Below are 23,912 nucleotides of genomic sequence, written 5' to 3' on the forward strand. Positions count from 1 at the left end.
CAGATAATAATAAAAAAAAATAAGAGCAAGTGCAACAGTCAAAATCTCCAGAAGAACTGTGGCTGGTTCTGCAAGATGCTCAGTAAAACAAACTAATTGTACCTGAGACTACAATTTTTTTTTTTTTTTTTAAGCAAATGGTCGTCAGAACAAATATTGTCTTTGTTTCATTTATTACTGTTTACTGTTCTTTATAGTATTTTTTAAATGTACAAACATTTAATTTCATTATTTTTGAAGGCATATTTGCTCTACAGCATTTCTTTACATGTGCATAAGACTTTTGCACAGTACTGTACATATCCAGGAAAGCACTGCAAGTTGACAAAGCCTGAACAAGGTACAGTAGGTCAGGTCTTGAGATTTAATTGTGGAAAAAACTGCTGATACACCAGTTGGTGCAATGCTCGGAAACACTACAGACTCAGGACCATAAGGCCTGCTGGTGCAACCAGTCCATGTTCATAGGAACTGAGATGGGACACCAAGGGGGAGAACTTGTATTGTAGGAAAAGATCAAGAACGAACTTACAATAATTTAATAATATTTGTGTCATTTTGTTTCTTTTTGTACAATACTAATTGCTAAGGATTTACCAACAAATCCTGCACATGCCAACTGCAAAAAGTTATTCCAATACCTGTTCCTGTTGTTACCATTTAACACAATAGTTCCCAAAGCCTTTTGCGCAAATGTCGCTGTGACCATCCTATATCCTATATTCCAGATTTATCATTTAGGATTTGTAAATCCATATTCGATAACTATTTCTGCATATTTTTGTGTTTGCTTTCTTGACTGCTGTTTGACAGAGTCTGAGGGACTCGGTGTTGTCGAGGAACGGGATAGCAAAAAAGCCTAAACTACCTAAAATAGCACTGTTAATTGAAATGTGGCTTGTTTGCATATGACCCCAAATAACATTTCAAAATAGTAGCACACAAAATCTGCCTTCATAGTTAGATAATCATGGTATTAATTTGTAAAATAAATTAATAAAGCAAAAGAGGAGGCTCGGAGCTTCTTATGACCTCATTTGTAATCAAGCGATCCCACATGGGGTCATTACCTGCAGTTTCAGATCCACAGATTTAACATAACTATTAGTTTCCTTCACTGTTACCCACTAGCATTGGTGTTTGAACTGTTCCTTTCATTTAAGTCCAACTTGGTTATTATACAAAATTATTAACAAAGGAGACCAACTGCTACTGCATTTTTTTTCTCCTGCTCTTATCACTTCAAATGTAAACTGCAGTAAAGTCTAGACGTACTCAAGGTCCAGACTGTTCAAGGCTATTTTGCTCAGAGCAGTTTGTCTGTTGCTTTCCATTGAAGCAGTATACTTCTTTTTCGTCATTAAGTGAATGTAAATGCACTAATGCAGATGGGATCTCACCCAAAGTTTCATCTGAACATTGGGATTTTTATACCTTATGTCTTCATTCTAAAATTGAAATGGGAACCCTCCTTTAACCAGTGGTTTACAGTTTTAAGGGAACCCCTGGACTGCAGATTTTTGTTTCTTTGCTATAAGATGCCTGGCTCACTCATGAATAGCTGATGAGTTGGGGAAGAAGCTCAACTATATAGAACTACAAAAAAAAAAGCCATTAATTGTCATATAACCCACCCTACTTTCAATTCCAGAGCCAGAAATGGACAGTCTTGCATGGGTCTTTTTGTTGTCCTTGTTTATTTGGTTGGGAGGGCATTAGGTTTCTCATATTAGGAAATGAGCTACAGGTTTGTCAGGCTACATGTACTAGCTAGCAGGTGCATGGCACGGAGTTGTTGGTGCATGGTTACAGAGCACCAAATAGCTGATGAGCATATTTTGTCCTTCTTCAGTTGCTTGAGAGAAGAAGGCTTTGGAGAGATGTTGAAGAAGCACCATGGAATTTGCCAGTCTGCCTTTATGTGGCAGCTGTGGCTGAGGTGGTAGAGTGGGTCTTCCACTAATCATAGGATTGACGGTTCGATTCCCGGCCCACGTGACTCCACGTACCGAAGTGTACTTGGGCAAGACACTGAACCCCAAGTTGCTCCTGATGTCAAGTTAACGCCTTGCATAGCAGACACAATGTAAAGCGCTTTGGATAAAAGCGCTATATAAGTGCAGACCATTTGCAGACCATTTATACTATGAACCACAGTTAAAGCTGGACTTACGTTGCATGATTTTGGCACAATTTCATGCGACATTCTTGACATGCACACGTTTAGAAACTAGTTTGTTACTGAGAGATCACAAAAACACCCAATGATACTGTGGTGCAGCCTCACAGTTCTAGGATCTGCTGTGCGGACTTTTGCCTGTTTTTCCCATGTCTGTCTGGGTTTCCTCTGGGATCACTGTTTTCTAGCACCTCCAAAAACATGCTGGTAGCTGGACTGGCTATGTTTATTGCCCCTAGGTGTGAATGAATGTGTGCATGGTTCCCTGCAGTGGACTGGAGTCCCATCCAGAGTGTATTCCTGCCTCTCGCCCGGTGTTCCTGGAATAGACTCTGGATCCATTGCAACCCTGGCCAAGATAAAGTGGTTACTGAAGATGAATGAATAAAAGAAAAACACTTAATGGAAGCAGGACTAATTGAACATTGTATAATATTGTCCTCTGTGTCCATATTCTTTGCCGTCTCCTTTTCTTTTGAAGCTGGAGCACGAGTCTTGTGTTATCGGATTACATCAGACGCGAGATGACATGATTTCTCTTGTAGTACAATGTAAGCCTACTGAATCTTTTTTTTTTTTTAACGGTTTGACAGAACATAAAATGATGAAACCATAATATATTTAAAACTTCTGTATTATAAATACTCTACACAAAAAAAGGCTTCCTCAAAGATCTTTGAAAGGTTACTGGGTCTAGCTTTCTAAAACAGTTTTAAACATCGGTTGTTGGATTCTACATGGAACTTTTAAAGGTTTCCCAAAAAGAGATGGTCCAAAGAACCATACAGGGTGCTAGATGGAACCCTTTCTTCCAAGAACCTAAATTTATTTCAATTTATTTAACATGTATAAGAAAAAAGACTCAAAGGTAGGAAGGAAGAATGGAAGGAAGGATAATAATACACTTGCAGGGGCATGTCCTGCAAATTTGCCCTTGTGACCCCACCCATGTGATGATACCAGAGGTCAACTAGCTATTCTAAACATCACATACTGGGGCTCAACAATCGATAATCTGTTAAAGCTTCAGGTCTTGCCTTGTGCCTCAAACAGACAATGAGCTTAAATGGTGGGTCATAAGGTTACCTCGCTATTACATTACATTACATTATAGCATTTGGCAGATGCCCCATATCCAGAGCGACTTACTATTATCTCATTTATACAGCTGAGCAGTTGAGGTCAAGGGTTTTGCTCAAGGGCCCAACAGTGGCAGCTTGGCAGTGCTGGGATTTTGAACTCACGACCTTCTGATCAGACGTCCAATGTCTTAAGCGCTGAGCTACCACTTCCCTATTGATCCTTGCTTCTATCCCTGCTGTATTTAAAGGGACAGGACAACTCCATGACCTTTCAGAGAATAATGTTCATATGTTCTGTTAATGTTTGTGGTTGTGGCACTGAGCACTGCAACATATACTTCATTAAATGATGAAGCTGGTTGGTGATGGTTTGGTTGTGTTGTTTTGGTGAATTAAAACTTAAAAGGACAGATTGTCCAGATATCCTAGTAAGCACAAAGACATTTATAAGGCAGAGAAAAATCAAGTAAAAGAGTGCTAGAGTACTTCATGTTCATCTCTCTTTGAGAGGATTTGAGCATTCAGGAGACTCCAGGTTGACAGTCTGGCAGTGCTTATAGAAAATTCTGAGGATGCATTTGTATGTGTGAAGGACAGCATTTCCTATAGCAACACGCTTCACTTAAGAGGATTATGGTATAAGGGGCATAAACTGAGAACTGGTCCCTTGTACTGTGTAGATTACTTCTGATTGGGCGGAATTTGACTTCTCTGTTCAGTGCTGCTTTATAATGTGAGAAATACCTGCCTCAGCTGATTTTCTACACTTAAATATACTATATGGCCAAAAGTTTGTGGACACCTGACCATAAAACGTATGGGAATGGTAGTCAGGTGTCCACAAAGTTTTGTCCATACAGTGAATAGTTATTGTAAATTCGTTGGGATGTGCTTTGTCAATCCATCCATCCATCCATTTTCTATACTGCTTATCCTACAGGGTCATGGGGGAATCTGGAGACTATCCCAGGGAGCATGGGGCACAAGGCGGGGTACACTCATACACTAAGGACACTTTGGTAATGCCAGTCAGCCTACCATGCATGTCTTTGGACTGGCGGAGGAAACCGGAGTACTCTGAGGAAACCCCAGCAGCACGGCGAGAACGTGCAAGCTCTGCGCACACACATGGCCGCGTCATGAATCCAACCTCCAACCCTACAACATCATGCAGTGCAATTATATGATGATGTTGCGTTGAGCTATGACAGAGGCTCGGCTTGACTAGATAGTGATGCAGGAGATTAGGAGCGTGATGACTTTGAACTTTAGCATGAAAGTTCAGTCTTTGAATCCTGATCTGTTTGAACAGAGTGTAGGATGGAAGCCGCTAAAGCGCCGCTGCATCACTCTCTCTAAGTATAGATGAAGCAAGGGCTAAATCGTACTGGTACCACTATTAGCAGGTAGCCAAACGGCATTGTGGGTAATGCAGGAAACCTTTAACTAAAGTGAAAATAGACCAAACTTCTGATGAACAAAGTTCTATATAATCAATATACTGTAAAACACGCTATTATGTGCTAGATTACTGTGTAAGTCGTTCAGGGAGGAATTTTACTTGAAATATTTAGAGTTGTACAGGTATATTATCTGGATTATCTGAAAAGCTTTACATCTGATTCACTTGTCAGTAATTATTCATCTGATTTGCTCTGAAACATTAATGATGAGTATCGTAATCATGGTGTGTGCAGTATAAAGGCCCGTTCGTTGGAGCACTTGATGCAGCATATTTGAGCAGGAAATGAGGCCACTTTATCTAATTGAGTCAAGTGAGCCAATCAGCCAATCTGCTCGACTCACCTGCAGGCCAGCTGGCTGTTTTCCGCACACTAACCTGATGATTTTATTTCTCTAGATTTATATCCTGCAGCTAAGTCCTATCCGAGTTGATCATTTATATATACAGTGCATCCGGAAAGTATTCACAGCGCATCACTTTCTCCACATTTTGTTATTTTACAGCCTTATTCCAAAATGGATTAAATTCATTATTTTCCTCAAAATTCTACAAACAATACCCCATAATGACAACGTGAAAGAAGCTTGTTTGAAATCTTTGCAAATTTATTAAAAATAAAAAACAAAAAAGCACATGTACATAAGTATTCACAGCCTTTGCCATGACACTCAAAATTGAGATCAGGTGCATCCTGTTTCCACTGATCATCCTTGAGATGTTTCTACAGCTTGATTGGAGTCCACCTGTGGTAAATTCAGTTGATTGGATATGATTTGGAAAGGCACACACCTGTCTATATAAGGTCCCACAGTTAACCAGTTAACTCTTTGCCATTCAGGCCAAAGAGTTCAATCTTTGTCTTGGTCTTGGTCTGAGAGGTGCCTTTTGGCAGACTCCAGGTGGGCTGTCATGTGCCTTTTACTGAGGAATGGCTTCCGTCTGGCCACTCTACCATACAGGACTGATTGGTGGAGTGCTACAGAGATGGTTGTTCTTCTGGAAGGTTCTCCTCTCTCCACAGAGACACGCTGGAGCTCTGTCAGAGTGACCATCGGGTTTTTGGTCACCTCCCCGACTAAGGCCCTTCTCCCCCGAACGCTCAGTTTGGCCGGACGGCCAGCTCTAGGAAGAGTCCTGCTGGTTCCAAACTTCTTCCATTTACGGATGATGGAGGCCACTGTGCTCAGTGGGACCTTCAATGCTGCAGAAATGTTTCTGTACCCTTCCCCAGATCTGTGCCTCGATACAATCCTGTCTCGGAGGTCGACAGACAGTTCCTTGGACTTCATGGCTGGGTTTGTGCTCTGACATGCATTGTTAACTGTGGGACCTTAAAAGGCAGGTGTGTGCCTTTCCGAATCATGTCCAATCAACTGAATTTACCACAGCTGGACTCCTATCAAGTTGTAGAAACATCTCAAGGATGATCAGTGGAAACAGGATGCACCTGAGCTCAATTTTGAGTGTCATGGCAAAGGCTGTGAATACATGTGCTTTTTTGTTTTGTTTTTTTATTTTTAATAAATTTGCAAAGATTTCAAACAAACTTCTTTCATGTTGTCATTATGGGGTATTGTTTATAGAATTTTAAGGAAAATAATGGATTTAATCCATTTTGGAATAAGGCTGTAACATAGCAAAATGTGGAAAAAGTGAAGCGCTGTGAATACTATCCGGATGCACTGTATGTGTGTAAGGCTGATTTAGAGGTGTAGTGTGGTACAACCCCAACTACTGACTGAGATACAGGGACACAGACTGAAGGCTGTCAGAAACAGCACTTGAACATGCTCATTAGTCTTTATAGATCAGTCAGATGAGGACTGACAACTGAAGGCCATGGAAATGTCAAATGTCAAAATGTGGGAATCAGCCTAAAACTTACAACAGGCAATGAACAGTGACATCTTAGGAAACCGCCTTCATCTTGTTAGCGTGTCCGTGACTTATCAGGAAGACAATGCAAAAAGAAAAAAAGGAATGAGAGGAGTAAGACAAGAAGAAGCAGAGAAGTGAGAAGCAGCTCAAGGACTTGGTGTTTGGTTTCAAAGCATTATGTTAATCCAGCTTTCTTGTTAAAATTCATCATTGTTCCAGCAGTCGCCTTGCCTTATTAGCTCAGATTTTAGCAATCGCAAAAGCTAAAACACTAGTACACATGCTGTTTTTGAGCCTGTGTAAAGTAACAATGGATTGAACAGGCATCTGATTTAACGTTAAGTGAAAAAATATAGTTCCGTTTCTGCAAGCGGTTATCTGAAATGCTCGATGTGTTGGAGCGCAGTGCAATTTTATTTTTTTGCACGGCTCCCTACAGTGTTTTGAATTGCCTCTGCAACAATTACTAGGCGCACTAATAAACTTGAAATGATGATATTATGACATTTCTCATATCACATTTATCTCTCCTCTTTATGAACCTATTCATCTCCAAGCGGTGACACAGAGGCAGTGTCAGTTAGAATTAATAAAGCAACATGAAGAGATAAGAAGAATTGTCTGTTTCAGTCCTAGGAAGCCCTTCGGCAACATATCACAAAGCTTAATAACCGTGTTGCCGCACAGAGCTGAATCTTACATAAGAAGTTCACCGAGGGCAGGAGTGAGTGTGTCGGAGAACATTAGCGTCTCTTCTATCTCTTTACCACCTTTTTCCTGGCCCCAGGTTCTGTGTCCCACACAAGTAGGCTGACTGACTGCAGCTGGCTGTAGAACAGCGGGTGCAGTGTGTGTGTGTGTATATATTGTCCTGAAAAGTCAGAGTACAGCCGTGCGTGCAGAGTTGGAATTTGTACATGGAGAGAGAGAAGGGTGTGATAAGATGGAGACTTTTCCTGCTCCAGTGAGAGAGGGAATCCCTTGTCTGACCGACTGAGAGGAAGAGATCTGTATTTGACAAGAGAACAGACATATCGTTTGATATCTACAGTGCCTGGCATACGTATTCACACTATCTTAACAGCGAAGCATGGTGGTGGTAGCGTCGCTGTCGTGCGGATGCTTTTCATCAGCAGGGACTGGGAAACCGATCTGGGTTGAGGCCAAGATGGATGGAGCCGAATACCGCCAAAGCTCCACTGAAGTGGTTCGAAACCAAAAATGTGTTAGAATCTGATTGAGAATATGTGGCACAAAAATTGCTGTTCACCAACGGTCTCTGTCCAGTCTGACTTTGCCAAGAGGAGTGGGCAAAAAGATCTGGATCCAGACATGCAACCGTGACAGAGACACATCGCAGAAGACTTCAACAGAATCGCTGACATTCTTTAAAGCTAGTCAGATCTGCTTCTTTTCCATGCATGCACATGCGGACCTCCATGCAAAATGTAAAATCACTCGATTGACATCAAATGCTTTCGCTCCTGATGTGATACAGCTAAACACCAAAGCTGGAAAAACATATCAGCAAAAACAAGTCAATAGAGTTGGAATCCAGCTGTGCAACATGCTTGAATCATGAGCTCACAGTTCAACTCCAGATGATGGTTCCTGCTGCTGCACCCTTGACGCTACACTTGACCAAGAACACTGTCCCAGTTAAAGTCAAATATAAACCACTGTGATTCACTAGAATAGACCAAGACAATCATAAATGAGCTTGGCATTCTTGCTCAGTGAATCCTCTTGGTGAAGGAGGTACAAGTGAAAAAAAAAACAACACTTTTCTTCTCCACTAGTGCATGCACGGTGACATTTATCATGGACATTGTTTTCTTAATGTGAAGCAACAGACTATGTTGATTTGCGTCTTATGGTTTGGAAAACAATGTAAAGAATATCCTGTATTTTCAGACTACACAACAGCTACTCTAGCAGGTGGGATTAATTATAAAGCATTGGGGGGAAAAAACAACGACCTTTATTTTATTTATTTATTTATTTTAAAAAAAATTTACAGGTATATTTTTTTTACTTCAAGGCACAAATGAAGCGGATCTAAAAGGGCAATTATGTAGATGATTTTAAAGAAGCACTACATTTTCTTTCCCAGGTTAATGAAAGATGTACTGTGCCCTTGAGGCAAAACATGCCAGTGATGAGCATTTGTACTTGAAAGATTACAGTACCTTATTTCTGACAGTGCTTTCAGTTTGGCATTAGTCAATTAGTCCATTTATTGGTGTTTTTACGGTAGGTGTGCTGTAGCTGAGACCTCATGAGGTAAATAAACAAAACCGCTTGCTTGAAAAAACCCGTTAAACGTTGATAAAATGACTTCTTTGTAAGGATGTACCTACAGACATATTTGCCAGGCCCAAAAGGGGAGTTAAGATCTATAGAAAATGCCATGGCTTGTCAATGTAGAGGCAATACAAACATATACTACAATTAAACAAAAAAAAAAAGCCTGGTGCACTAATGCAATTTCTACAACAAAACAATGTTTATATAAATATTTTTTCCCAAAGCACAGAATTCACAGTTGCGTTTAAAATTTCCAGAGAGACTGAAAGCATGGAAAATATGGTGCTTCACCCCAAACTAGAGGCTAGAAGGCATCATACAGCCCAGATGCTTCTAACTGGCTTTCTAACAACCTTTCATTCATAAATATTTTGGCATGAAGTATTCCTTAATCCATGTTCTGAGCAGCTTTTTTCCGTACTCCTACGCAGTTAGGACTTTCAGACTATTAATTCGTGCTGGACGTGTCCTGCTGGACAATACACATCATGTCTAACGACACGGCTAATTAATCATCATAGTGTGATTGAAACTGTGCAGACGTGATGGACTTCCGGCGAGACTACACTGTGTATTTCCACTTGCTCTTTACTAAAGAACTCTCCTATCGGTCTTCTCTCTCTATTTTCTCTCTCTCTCTCTCTTGCTCTCTCTCTCGTTTTCCTGTCCCTCATTAAAAACATGACCGGTGCGGGCCCAGGGTGGATTTCTCTTCATGATGAGCAGGAGGGAGGGGGGGGGGACAGATAAAGGAAAGCGTTATTCCTTTTCCGTAGCGTGTAATTGGTCCCGTGTGCGTCACGCAGCAAGCAGAGGACCTTTCCGTATTTTCCTGCCCCTGTTTGGGTTACGTGTGGTGGACCATTTATAAAGCACTCGTCCTTGTTTGAACCACGGGCGCTCGCGGAGCGATAGAGCAAGGAAGATGGAGATACAGGAAATGGAGTGACTCAAGGTCTGACAAATGCACACACACTCACACATGTACACACCTCTGTTAGAGAGAAAGTCTTCTCACAGACCCATCTGCTTCCTGCACTGCTCTCATTATAGACAAAGAACCATCCATCAGCCGCCAGCCAGAGCTCCCTAACACACTTCACACACTGATGGATACCAGAGAGAACTATCCTGCTGGCGCTAGGCGTGGGATATCATATGGCCATATAATATTAATATTGCAATGAACTGTCACCATACAATTTTTTTTTTTTGTAAGCACCAAAGGTATCAATAAACCAAAATAATAATAATAATAATAATAATAACGCAGCCACATAAGATTGCTGGTCAATGCATATTGACCATTATCGTTATAAACGACTCTGTGTATCATAATGTGCTGTGATTATTTTGCCCCATGTTCCAACTAGCAAATGAGAAGTCCTCGTGCTGCTTGGAGTCACTTACGGGTGTGAAGTGTTTTTTTGTTTGTTTGTTTGTTTGTTTGTTTGTTTGTTTTTCGTTTTTTTTTAGTTCATGTGAGAAATGCTAGTAGCCAAAATCTAAATAAGTAGCTAATTAGTTTATTACATTTAAGCAATATTTGTGCTTACAGTGAATCACAGCCGTGTCGATATTCAGTAGAACCGCACATCTGAGTGTATGTGATATTGCTTTTATACGACAGTTCTATAAACTAAAATATTGAGTAAGTGGTATTTCGGACACAATATTATTTTTCCTCCACTAGTAGGCGCTACGCTCACGTTACAGCCCGTCGGCTAGCCCGTTAGCTACCTACGTTGATTTGTACATTCCTGTTAAAGGTGTTTCTGCTTAAATTAGCATCCCTTCTTCATTTTCATCTTCGTCTCATGAGCTTTCATATTTTGAAGCCAGAAGTTACATTCATGAAAAAATGTATCGTTTGATGATGTAGTAACTGTTTCGAACTAGGAAGTGGAATTTTACATGGCGAACACAGATGAGTGGAGTTATACGCACAGTGAAACGTCCCAGTGCGGTTATAGTAAATATAAGCACACCTGGAACACCGCTCGGCCAATCGAATTAGTGGAGCGGAACTGACTGTTGTAGAAACGGCATTAATCAGTGTGAAAATTGGTTGTCTGAGTTACATGTTACATGCTAGGCTTCGTACTAGCTTCGTTGTCAGATAAGCAAACTTTACCAGCTACATAAACTCACCAGAGGCACCAACGATCTCTGCTACTTCCTTCCAAGCTGTAACTTTCTTCACAATGTATTTATATGGATGTCGTATAAGACGGGATAAGATGAAACCATGGTTATATGTTCGTGTGTCAAACAGAACACATAAACTAACTGCAGCTACGAGCTAAAGTTGTAAGTGGGGAACTGAAAAAACCTCAGACCATGTGTGTTATAGGATTTGTCCAAAGATGTTCAATTCTAACCAATATAACTGAACATAAATCCATACACTTATCCAGGCAGTGTGCTAGACAAAGTGTGTGTATGTTATCGTCAGAGACATATGCCATGAAATCCAGTGCGCTAACCTTTACGTATAATGAGATCAGCGACTCTCCAGCACATGGCAGAGGTTAAGGACAAATATCAGTCTCATAAAACCACTGTTGTGGAATTTGAGAGTACGGAGACCTCAGCTAGAGAGAGGATCTCATTATTGTGCTAGTATAACAGCACAGATGCCCCAGTGTTTATTACTTTAATGTAGGATCGGGGTTCAAAGGTTCTACGGTCTGTTTTCCTGCCACTCTTTATGGTCAGGTCTTTGCTTTAAATTAGAAACAGCAGCAGTAGCCACTATGAACCGGTTTCCTCACTGAATTACAGTAAGACACTAAAAGATAAAGAGTGAAAACCTGCAGATATCTTTAGATAGTGCTGATGTCTTTTGTTGTGTACCTGATTGTCACCTGATCACATCCAAAATATCAAATGCGGTCATGTTAACTGTTTTGGAGCTCCTTTGTATTTTGTGGTCACTTTGATCCTGAACTCGGGTTACTGTCTTTTCAGAGTTTCGCATGTTCTCCCTGTGTCCGTGTGGGGTTCCTCTGGGCTGTCTGCTTTCCTCCCAAAAACATGCCATGCCACACTGAATTGCTCCTATAAGTGAATGAGTATGTTGTGTGTGTGTGTGCGCGCGCGTGCGTGTGTATTTTAAGGCCCTCTTACCTGATCTGCGCCCTGGAAACAGATCCGGCACAGCGGTGTGCGCGCTCCGCTCTCAGTGCAGCTCTCCAGACTCGCTCTCTCGTCGAGTTTCTCTTTGGTGCAGTCCTCGCTCGAGCTGCCGCCGTCCGGACTCTCCGTGGCGCCCCGCTCCGCGTCTCCAGCCCACTCAGCAACAGTGGCGGCGGCAGCGTCGTCCTCATCACGCGTCCTTTCCGCCGGAGAAGCGGCGTGGGAGCTCGGCGCTCCGTTCATGGCCGACGGAGCCGGTGGCGGTGGTGGCCTGAGTAGTAAAGCCTTCAGGTCACTGAACAAGACGCGACAGCGGCGGCCTCTCTGCTTTCCCTCGCGCCGCAGCATCGGTAAACGGCTCAGCGAACTCCTGCAACATCCAACACCGACACCGACAGCGCACCACATGTGCCCGTTTTTACTCGCGTTAACGATGGACGAGGTGCAGAGAGAAAACACCTTACCGTTTAGCGTAGCAAACTATCCCGGCTAAGTCACAATAACGGACGCGAATCGGTTAACCGGAACACTGTTCGCACTCCGACGGTTAGCTAGAGAGGTTAAACGCAAACACGTAGTGTATGTAACGGCTTTTCATGAGAATGTTTCTGTTCGAACCGGACTACACATTCTACACACATAACGGTCCACCACTGACGTGTCGCGCGCTCCAGGGCTGTTCGATTCCGGAGTCGACTCCGATTTTCATTCTAGCTGTCGCTAATCAAAGGAATCGAGTCCAGGAATCGATTCCACACAATACAGCAATTTTCTCAATTAAAACACAACTAAAACACGCGACAGGGCATGAGATCTTGGGGATTTTTTTTGTCTTTGTTTTTTAAAATGAAATATTAATCAAGAATGCTTATAAAGTGCAGTATTATTCTTCTGTGACGGTTTGAACAATACATCTTGACATTTACTGACTTGACATGCCCTCATTTGAACATTCATAATGAATAAATGACACTTTGGATCGTAACATAATTGATAGCTAAATTACCTTCTTTATTTTTTCGCCTGTTTCTCCATTTTTGTCGTATGGAATCGACTCCAAAAAGATTGTCGACTCTTTTTGGTTCGACTCCCTGCCTTAGTAATTACACACTGATACAGGCTGCGAGCTCACAAAAGACCAATGTATTTGCACGCGACATTTATAACTCTAATAAAACCTAGAACTAGAACATAGATTAGCTAGGCCCTATATAACAGCCAGCTGCTGTGTTCTTTTAAAATGATGTCCTTCAAAAAAAAAACAGCAAAATTATAATAAGCCACACACATGGCGATCAGATTCCTGGTCAGACTTAAAGCGGCAGCACGAGCGAAGAGAATGATGTGCACGAGCTGACTCAGGCAGCGGTCCGGTTCGGTGTCACGCAGGTAACAGGAACGGAATCCCGGGCTGTTGACCTGATCCTCCACACCCATTTGACAATTTTTGCCTCTCTCGTGCCATGACACGTGTAGGTCCTAATATCCGTAAAGGTCTTCCCTCAAACGCCTGTCGGTTCGTGCAGGGACTCGGGAGCGCTAGGCGATCCGGAGCGCAGGCTCGCGCAGTCCAGAGCATATCAGATATCAATCAATCAAGCCAGTGCTTTAGCGCGTGAGAGATGAGTCCACCGTCATCAAAGAAAGATGGAGAGGGGTTTTGGTGGGGGTGGGGATGGTGGAGGTGGTGGAGGGGGGAACCACCGTTACCTTCCGTTCCTCACTGTCGTCGTTGTGTATCTGTATATGCGCCCCGGAATCCGCGCGATGTGGTTAGCGCCTTCACCCTCCACTTCACGATTCGCACAATCCACCGGACGGGATTTGTATAGCGTGTTTAGCACGTGCGGTGTTTAAGCCGGTTAGCTCGCGCTCGCGCTGCAGGTTTCAGCACCATGTTTTCCTGGGACAGCTCCCAGCTCCATGCGCGAGCCCGTTCTCCGCCTCTCAGCTTCTCTGCGCGAGACGGGAGCGCGCGGAGAAACCAATTACGCGTTTTTTTCTGTGTTGAGATCAAGGGCTGGACACTTTAAAATGTACCTTTCCTTGTCACTGTTTGGAGTGGTGCTCTCATCTTTTGCACTTTTAATATGCATCTCTTCCACCTGGAAATGTCGATTTAGTGGATATAAAAATAATTTTTTAAAAACCTTTAAAAGGAGCCTAATTAAACCTTTTAAAGCTTTAAAAGTGCACATTTCAAGGTAAAAGATATACTACAGGTACAAAAGTTGTACACTTGAGAACACCAACTCAGCAACAAGGAAAGATACTGTTTAGTGCTGTTTTTTTTCTGAGTTTTTTTTTTTTTTTTTTGCAAAGATAGCGTTAATTTTTCTGTCGGAGGTAATTATATATGAAAGGACTTTTTCTGATCTGCAAATCCTTACGCCTTGATTTTGTAAAGCTAATTCTGACTTGTATCTCGTACGTGTTGCGTGTGTGACATTTATGAAGCGTGTGAGGGAAATTATTCATTTTTAATTTGTAATAATTTTGTTTCTGTTCATGTTCATCAGAGGATAACACCTAAGAAGGCCATGTCATGTCACTGAGATCAGTACAGAATGTTTATCTGCTTACAGAGACACAAACATGTTCTTTTGTTCAAGGTTCGTCTAAACATCTTCCAAGATCCTAAAACAAAGCCTGTTTGAACTGCCTCAAACTGCTTCTTATCGGTGCACAGAATTATGTCATGCTCTGCGTTTCATATATATAGTAGTGGTTCAGTACAAGCGCTTCAGAGCGCTCTCATTATTCTATCCTGCTTTATTCTATCCTGTATTAACCATCTTTCTGTAATAAACCTTTTTTTACCTTCAGAGGACGAGTCTGCGAGTGTTGTCTAATTCCACGACAATTTGGTGTCTCCTGGCTGGGCTGCACGAGTCTTTCAGCTTTACTGGACAACAAGCAAACCGGAGGATGCCCGTTGAAAAGTTTCACCCTGAAGTCTGTGTTGACACGCAGGCCGTTTGCCCTTTGTTGTGAGAATCAAGAATTTAGAATTAGAATTTTATGAAATCATTGTGTATTGCTGTCTGTGTATTGCTGTCTGTCTGTGTTTCAGGAACTTCACCTCTGCGACGGCAGAGATATTGGTGTTTCTTAGATCACAGATTCAAAACTAAGATATATACCGACGGCTGTATATATATATATATATATATATATATATATATATATATATATATATATATATATATATATAGACAGAGATAATAACGGTAAAAATATTTGCTAACGGAAAGAGTACGGTTCGAGCAATAAATAAGTAAAGCGAGTACTTATTAAGAAGCGCAAGAGGCGCAGTATTTTTGCAGTGGGTTATTATCAAGTGGCATGCCCCATTGACATTCCATCATATCAGCAGTACATGATACATTTGGCAAATTTAACGCACAAGTAAATTTAACTGAGATAAAAAACACTAATAAAAATATTTTAAAAAAAGAAGGGAAGAGAAAACTGTAAGTCCTACCAAATTGCTGTATGTGGACTCGCCCTCACATTTACATTCTTTTACATTCTTAAGGTTTGCTCTATTGAACCTATAGGTTATATGATTAATTGAATGTCTAGAGATTTGACACACATTTTCAACCTTTTCTGTCCGTGCATGAGAATGCATATTCACTTGATTTTCACAGCATGTTAAATTGATTAAAACTTGAAAGTTATAGAAGCTGTAAAGAAAAGAAAAATATGGGGAGAACATGTAGCAAAGCACATCCTGAGACACAGGCTATGGTATGTACAGGGTGCTCATATGTTGATCCTAATATCACGTTTATGCGTGTGAATTATGGGGAAGGATGTTTGAACAAATATGATGTATGGGTTAAAGAATGTGCTTTCCCAGAAAAAGGTAGTTTTATTCTCAGACAGTTCGAACAACAGAATTTTAATTTGGAAGCAAAGAAGAGAGATATTCCTAAAAGTAAAAAAAAAAAAAAAACAGTTTTTGGCAGACTGGAAAGCATTTGCTGAATGGCAGAGAAGAAAAGAGAGAAAAAATGTCAGGCAGGTCCCTTCATCTGTTTCTCAGTGTGATAAGTTACAGAAAGCCGATCCCGACCTGGACTCTGCCCCACCGCGACGCCCACAGCCAGTAAGGAGGAAGGAACCTGCAGTTTCAGAGGCGCCTCCTCACAATGAAGCAGCCCAGCCTACGCCACTCTATCCGAACCTGTCAGAACTGAGCCACCAACCCCCACCGAACTATGTGCCAGCCGTCCTAGCTTCACTGGTGGCGTTACACCCGAGATCCCAAGTGAAGGGACCAACAACATTGCTGCCTGAGGGCTTCAGACCAACAAAATCAGACAGAGAAGGGATAATGCACGCCTCGGTGAATGCCCCAACGCTAGAAGTGGCCAGAGAAAGAGGCCCTATGCTAGTTCACAGACCCTGGACATTGGAAGACATCAGGAGCAGCATGACGCATCTGCCGGCGCTCCGCGAAGTAGGGGGATGAACTTCAGATATTCTGCAGAGAATTCAGACCCACCACTCATGAACTATGACGACTGCTCATGGCAAAACTTGGCACGGACTGGGTCAAGGTTTCACGTGAATTCCCAGAGAACGATGTCCGCCTGATCAACCCACAGTGGGATGATGGAGTCAACGCAAGGTACAGAGCACAAATCATGGCGCTCCAGCAGAGGCTGACGAACACCTTTCCTGTGCGAATGGACATGAGAAAAATAGCAAAGTGTAAACAGAAATATTCAGAGACTGTGTCCCAGTATCTATCTCATCTCACTGAAGTCCATGATGTAAATTAAAGCCAGTAGCACTGGCAGATGGACAAGCAACCGAAGTCACGGCATGGGAAGCACATCTCAGAAACAGCTTCATGAATGGTATGAAACCAGAGATCGTTGCTCTTGTAAAACGTCAACGCATTACCTGGGACACTGGAAATCTGACTCAGGTAGAATGATGTGCAATCCACGCGGAGAAGCTCCTACGAGAGGCAAAGGAAAGAAAGATGGAGAGGAAAACCAAAAGGACGCGGACGAGGAAGGCCAGGTGGCAACCCCCATAGATACAACTTCACATGTTTTATTTGCGGAAAAGTTGGACATTTTGCAAGAGACTGTCCAGAGCAGAAGTGGACTGACGGGCGGAGCTAAGGGAAGGGTGAGGCACCTGGGAACAGAAGAGGTGACATCAGATACCCAAACTATCAGTTAGCTCACAAAGAACAGGAATATATGCACACACCCACATCCAACATTAGTCAGACTGACAATTCACAAATGTCTGAACCAGTCATGACCCTTAACCTTTTAAAGTATAATGCCTCTCCTTTTACATAGTTACCATGTATATCTCTTGTAGTTAATGGACAAAGTATCACATTTTTGGTAGATTTAGGAGCAAACAAATTCAGTAATAAAAAATCCCCAAAGATGAGCGATGGACTGGCACCCTGTCTAGGGTGTACCCCGCCTTGTGCCCGATGCTCCCTGGGATAGCCTCCAGGTTCCCTCGTGACCCTGAAAAGGAGTAAGCGGTAGAAGATGGATGGCTGGATGGATGGAGTTCACGGTCACTGCGCTCCATGGGCGTGACAGGACATTCAGTATTAGAATGTTTCTCTGAACCGCTAGTTCGTGAATGTGAAAATGAGAAAAGAGTAACCCAAAAATTCCTAATTTCGTCTTCATGTCCAGTCAATCTACTGGGCAGGGACTTAATGTGTGTTTTACACTTAAATTTGATGTCCTCACCTCAGGGAGTAACAATAAATGATGACTCATCTTTGGGAACTCCATTTGTTAGAGCAACAGAGCTCTGTGTTTATCAATGGTCCAAGCATAACAAGCCTAGAGCCTGTGCTCGTTTGTTGACGTTGGCACATGATAAGATGAAGGACAACTATGTAGATTTTATGCTGTCCTCTGCCCTTCATTGCACAGTGCAAGTGCATGAAGAAAGAGACTTTAATTTTGAGAAAGAATGGTTTATGGATATCCCAGAAAGTGAAGAGCTGTACCTATATTGGTGTGACAAATTTTGTGCATGTCCAGTCAAATTGAATGACACGCAATTGCGTGTATTTTTTGTCCCAGAATCAGCGCCTCACGTCTCATTAGCCAAAATAAAGAACAAACAGTGGAAAGACGTGGGACTGTGGGTCAAATTATGTGAGAGTGAAAGAATTACAGTTTGGGACCATGAACCTACCTCCAACATATGGTACAGCCCGACGCTGGGAGTTTATAAAAAATTATTTCAGGAAATGTGCAAGGTTAACAGGGATGTTCTTTGTCATGATAAGGGAATGTTTCTGAACCTTGGGACAAGCCCCACACCCCTAGAGACACACCCACAATTGAAGAAGGTGCCTCTCGGGCTGTGGGCCCAAGGGAAACATGACGTAGGCCTGATTAGAAGTGCACCACCACTCGTGATCACGCCCAAATCTGACTTTAGGCCCAGACAATCTCAATACCCTCTTAAATCAGAAGCTATTGAGGGAGTTAGGCCAGTATTTAATTCACTACTGAAGGCAGGGGTCATTGTTCCCTGTCCTGATTCATTGGTGTGCACTCCAATATTTCCAGTGTGAGAAGCAAAAAAAACCAAAAATCCAAAATAAAACCCTACAACTTGATGAATGGAGATTTGTACAAGATTTGCAAGCGGTTAATGCAGCAGTCAAACAGAGAGCTCCAGACGTGCCAAATTCTTACACTACATTAAGCCAAGTTCCAGCAAATAGTGAATGGTTTTCAGTCGTAGATTTAGCTAATGCGTTTTTTCAGTATACCTCTTGATAAAGACAGTGAGTTTTGGTTTGCATTCATATTTGACGGATGTCCTTACACATTCACTCGCTTGTGTTAAGGGTATTGAGAGTCACTAACGATATACAACCAAATGCTAAAGGACAGCTTAGCACCTCTATCACTTTCTCCAGGGCACAGTGTGAAACTGACACCATTAAATTGTTGCAGCATCTTACCAAAGAAGAACACAAAGCCAGTCTCTCCAAATTACAGTATGTACAACAAGAAGTGAGATTTCTTGGGTCATGACATTTTTGCAAATGGAAAGAAACTCTCAGGTGACATTCTCAGCTCATTCTCAGGTAACTTGGATCGACACGCTGCAGAGTTTCCCCCGTGTGTATGTGCAGTAGCAGCAGCTGAGAAAGCTGTGGTGTTACCCAGAGACCTGGTAGGTTACTCAGAATTGAACCTCTTGGTTCCACATGAGGTGTCATTACTCATGTTTGAACCTCACACCTGTCCACCCATCAGTGGTTGCGCTATAACACTGCACTACTAGATATGCCAAATGTCAGTATAAAACGATGTACTGTCCTTAACCCTGCTACTATTCTTCCAACAGAGGGAGAAGGGGAACCACATGACTGTGTTGTACTGACTAACAAACTCTGCTCCCCTAGAGTCGACCTGAAGGATGTTCCATTGGAAAACCCAGATCTGATCCTTTTTGTGGACGGGTCTGCGTCACGTGACCCAGAGACAGATAAAAATCGAGTGGGCTATGCAGTAGTAACCGCACACGAGACGGTCTGTCAGGAAGTCTCCTCTCAAACCTTTCAGCACAAGCAGCTGAACTGTATGCCCTCATAGAGGCATGAAGACATGCTGAGGGACAGTCAGTAAATATCTACACAGACAGTAGATATGCCTTTGGGGTAGTACATGATTTTGGAAAGACAGGAATTCCTGACGAGTTCAGGAACACACACAGCCCACCACAAACTAGTCTCTGAGCTGCTGGACGCAGTCCTACTCCCTAAAGCTATTGCAGTATGCAAATGTGATGCACACACTAACAAATCAGATCCTCTTCCCTAGGTAATGCGCGAGCGGACAGTGCAGCAAAGCAAGCAGCTGCATCTATGGTCCCAAAACACAAAAGAAAATAATCACTCCTTCTTTACAGCTTTCAGACCTCCAAGCACGGGCTACGATGGAAAAAAAGGCTGTGTGGTGCAAAGCAGGCTGCACGGCTGTTGACGGAGTTTGGCGGTGCTCCCAGGGCTGTCCTTGTCTTCAAAGTTGATGCATGGCAGGGACCATGCGTCAAAAGGAGGAATGATAGTTGCCATAAAGCATTGGTTTCTCAAATTACTCTAAAAATAATAATAATAATAATAATTTTGTTTACGATGTTTGCACAACTCATAACATGGGTTGAGGTTTGAAGGTAGAGAAGGCCACGTCCCGACGTCCAAACAGGACTCAGACGCGGTAATGATAATCTCCAGTGATAATGGCACACCTTTTGTGAGCCATGCCCTTAAGTAGGTGGGTGAATATTTGGGTATTGAATTAAAGCAGCACTGTGCATATCATCCAGCTAGTGGTGGGGTGGTAGAGAAAATGGGACACTAAAAAACAGACTGAGCAAATGCTGTTCTGAAACAGGCTTAGGATGGGTTTAGTCCCTTTGGGATACTGTTTGGGATACCTCCACACACAGGAATTGGACCTGTGACAGCTCCTCTTCCCGACGCTGCAGCATGTGATGATGCGATGTTAAATTACTGTGCAACCCTGTCGTCTGCTCTGCACTCTATACACAAGCAGGTAAAGGCAGCGCTTCAAGCTCCAGCCATGGGCCCGCTACATGATCTGAAGCCTGGAGAGTAGATCGTGATCAAGGACTTCTGCAGGACCAGGAACAAGCCACGGTGGTCGGGCCATTCTAGATCCTTTTCGTCACTCGCACTGTGGTAAAGGTCAGCCAGAAAGCCACGTGGATGCACGCCAGCCACTGTTTACAGAGACACAAACATGTTCTTCTGTTCAAGGTTTGTCTGCACATCTTCCAAGACCCTAAAACAAAGCCTGTTTGAACTGCCTCAAACTGCTTCTTATCGGTACACAGAAGTGTCATGCTCTGCGTTTCATAAATAGTAGTGGTTCAGCACAAGCGCTTTGGAGCGCTGTCATTATTCTATCCTGCTTTATTCTATCCTGTATTAACCATCTTTCTGTAATAAACCTTTTTACCTTCAGAGGACAAGTCTGCGAGTGTTGTCAAATTTCCACGACAATCGTTATTCGTTCACTAAATGTCACCAGCAGGATATTATTTGGACTTTAATTTGGACAGGCTATACTTGGACACAGTAAAATACGTAGTGTGGAATTTGTTGTTACAGTGATCACTTGTTACTCGTATGACTTACAAGTTTGTTAAACGCTGGAGATTTTGCTATGCAGTCGATCTGACGAGCTTCTTCCTCTTGGAGATCTACGAACCAGCAGAACTTTGTTATAACACACATGTAACTCACTTTATCGAAGTTGTATGAAGAGTTACTGTATATCAGGTGTAGATTAGAATTCTAATTGAAATTCAGAGGAAGTACACTATATGACCAAAGGTTTGTGGACACCTAATCATCACGCCCATATTTGGTTTTTCCCTAAACTTTTACCACAAAGCTGGAAGCACACAATTGTATAGAATGTCTTTGTATGCTGTAGCGTAACAATTTACCTTCACTAGAGCTAAGAGGCCCAAACATGTTCCAGCAGGACAATGCCCCTGTGCACAAAGCAAACCCCATGAAGACATGGTTTGTCAAGGTTGGAGTGGAAGAACTCGAGTGACCTGCACGGAGCCCTGACCTCAACCCCACTGAATATCTTTGGGATGAACTGGAACACCAACTGAACCCCAGACCTCCTCACCTGACATCAGTGTCTGACTTCAGTAATGCTCTAATAGCTTAATGAGCACAAATCCCCACAGTTATGCTCTAGTAGAGCTAGAAGAAAGCCTTCGCAGAAGACCGGATCTAGTAGAAAGCCTACTAAGCATACTATGATCTAGTAGAAAGCCATCCCAGATGATTGGTGGTTATTGTAACAGCAAAGGACTACATCTGGAAAAATATGTCCAACAAGAACATATGAGTGAAATGGTCAAAGTGTCCAAAAACTTTTGGCTATATAGTATATGTAGATCTTCATTCAGATTAATGGTTGGTAATTTAGACTGCTAAAGACTGTCCTTCGTTGATATGCTGCACTAAGTAACTTATCAGTTCTGCTGCTGCACTTCACATTGCCCACCAGCAAACCCAGTGAACTCACTCTAAAAATAGCCTGAGCATGGAGCTTCCTTCTTTCATGTTCACAGCTCGTGAACTGTACTGGGCCATTTCTTTTTATGTTCTTCAATTATGGGGGAAACAACGAGAAAGAGTTTGTATCTCAGCTGAACTGTTGTTACGCTGTTGTTACGCTGTTGTTTAAAAGTTTGTGATTGAGTGTTTCATTACAGAGAGGAGCGTATCAGATCCTAGAGCTGTACTCAGGCATATGTATGAGCAAATCAGGACAAGGGAGCAATGGGAATTTTTTTAAGAGGACTAAATGTTCCGCTTATCTCCTACTGGAAAGTAACTAATTTGCTCAAGGGGGAAAACATACTTTATGTAACCTGTCACATTATTCTCTGCTGAATATTCTCTATATAGAATGAGTAGCCAGGAATGCTTCTGGTGATTTTCACACTTCCACGCATGGATAATAATATGGGTGCTTCAAATAATACCCATTAATGACTTGCACCCACCATCGTTTTTTGGGAGGATCTCCATCCGGTATAAGATATAAATACATATTTATATGAAAATGTTTGTGATGTGAGGTAATATGTTGGTTGCTGTTGTATTTTCATTATTCCTGTGAGAAGTTAGTGGTTGTGTTCTGCGCTGATGTCACCGGGAGACAGATTTTGCAGTTAGCTGCAAACAATTAAAGAACTTCCTTTCTCACTCACCATTTTCTACTGACATTTAATGTCATATTAATGAGAAATCCAATGTAGAAGTAGTGGAGACAACAAAAAGTTAGACTCAAAGTGCCAGAGTGCAATGCTTCAGCTCGGCTATGGCAATCTACGAGATGATAAGTGCAATGGTGCTGATTGAATACGGCAGTATTATTATGAAAGGTAAATCTTTGGAAGCTGATCTGTTTGAGCGTACTAATGAGGTGGGCGAATCTGAATAAAATACTAAAGTGCTGCCGCATCAAGGACTTCTCATTGGCAGCACTATCAACAGGCAGTTGAACAGAATTGTGGGTAATGTAGGAAAAGTGAAAATAGACCAACATATTGATATTTAAGCTTAAACTAAAAAAAACAAAACAACCTCTTGCATAGCTGAAAATCAGATCTTAATTCTAAATTTTGACATGCAAGTCATTGGTTGGAGTTAATCATTGCCTGATGGATCATGTCAAAATAATCAAAGCGGCCCTATTATGTTTTCTCAGATATTACCTTTCATGTAGAGTGTTTTAGCTGTTTGTGAATAAAAGTCTGCAAAGTTTCATAAATCTAAGCGCACGACAAATGGGGTTATTGACTCCAAAAAGGAAGAACCGATTCTGAACAGCTGAAACGAGTCGTCAGTAATTCCAGACCGACTTCCTGTACTAACCTACGTAGGTCTGTAACAAAAAAACCCGCCCCTGGTCTTCATTGGCTGCTCGCGAACAACGTGTTCTTTGACCCGCCCTCAAACATTACACTACTTGCATCCTGAAAGAGTTAAGTTCATGTCTAGAAAACGTTGTTTTCTAGAAGCAAAGCCACTTTGCATGGACTCCCAAAGGATGAGGATGTAAAGCATCAGCGATTAGAATTCATTTTAAAACGATACCACAGCAGTTCAACTCCGATCTTTGTTTGTGTTCCCATCATTTCACTGACGACTACTTCTCAAATCTAACTGAACATCTCAACATGAGATTTGTGAAACGATTATTCATTAAAGATGGGGCCGTAGCCACTTTATTCGGACCATCTTGCGTCTTTGGATCACAACCTGTAAGTATGATTCATT

The 23,912-nt window shown here is 42.2% G+C and overlaps 2 protein-coding genes across 8 annotated transcripts in view; one reads left to right on the forward strand and one right to left on the reverse strand.

Annotated features, from left to right (window-relative positions):
* marchf4a (membrane-associated ring finger (C3HC4) 4a) overlaps nt 1-15,029 on the reverse strand; it is a 28,281-nt gene extending 13,252 nt beyond the window's left edge. The window contains exons 1-2 of one of the 2 annotated variants that reach the window (XM_053615177.1): nt 14,870-15,029; nt 12,041-12,419 (exon numbers count right to left, since the gene is read on the reverse strand). In XM_053615177.1, the coding sequence (XP_053471152.1) occupies nt 12,041-12,397 (357 nt within the window). In that variant the 5' untranslated portion in view covers nt 12,398-12,419; nt 14,870-15,029. The remainder of the gene's footprint in view (nt 1-12,040; nt 12,420-14,869) is intronic. The other variant, XM_053615178.1, reaches the window with a different exon arrangement.
* A 257-nt stretch (nt 15,030-15,286) lies between these two features.
* LOC128602308 (uncharacterized) lies at nt 15,287-23,662 on the forward strand. 6 transcript variants are annotated; one of them, XM_053616038.1, is made up of 4 exons: nt 15,287-19,067; nt 19,158-19,246; nt 19,421-20,855; nt 21,560-23,662. In XM_053616038.1, the coding sequence occupies exon 1, from the start codon at nt 17,625-17,627 to the stop codon at nt 18,633-18,635; it is 1,011 nt and encodes a 336-aa protein (XP_053472013.1). In that variant the 5' UTR covers nt 15,287-17,624; the 3' UTR covers nt 18,636-19,067; nt 19,158-19,246; nt 19,421-20,855; nt 21,560-23,662. The 6 variants fall into 6 exon arrangements, with proteins under 6 accessions (XP_053472013.1, XP_053472014.1, XP_053472012.1 ...); XM_053616039.1 differs by having other exon boundaries at nt 21,586-23,662; XM_053616037.1 differs by having other exon boundaries at nt 21,589-23,662.
* The last annotated feature ends 250 nt before the right edge of the window (nt 23,663-23,912 follow it).

The sequence above is a fragment of the Ictalurus furcatus genome, chromosome 26, assembly GCF_023375685.1.
Source record: "Ictalurus furcatus strain D&B chromosome 26, Billie_1.0, whole genome shotgun sequence".
Classification (NCBI taxonomy): Eukaryota; Metazoa; Chordata; class Actinopteri; order Siluriformes; family Ictaluridae; genus Ictalurus; species Ictalurus furcatus.

Excerpts from the sequence above, each read along its gene's own strand:
- LOC128602308 (XM_053616038.1), top strand. The coding sequence starts at position 17,625 with ATGGGCGTGACAGGACATTCAGTATTAGAATGTTTCTCTGAACCGCTA.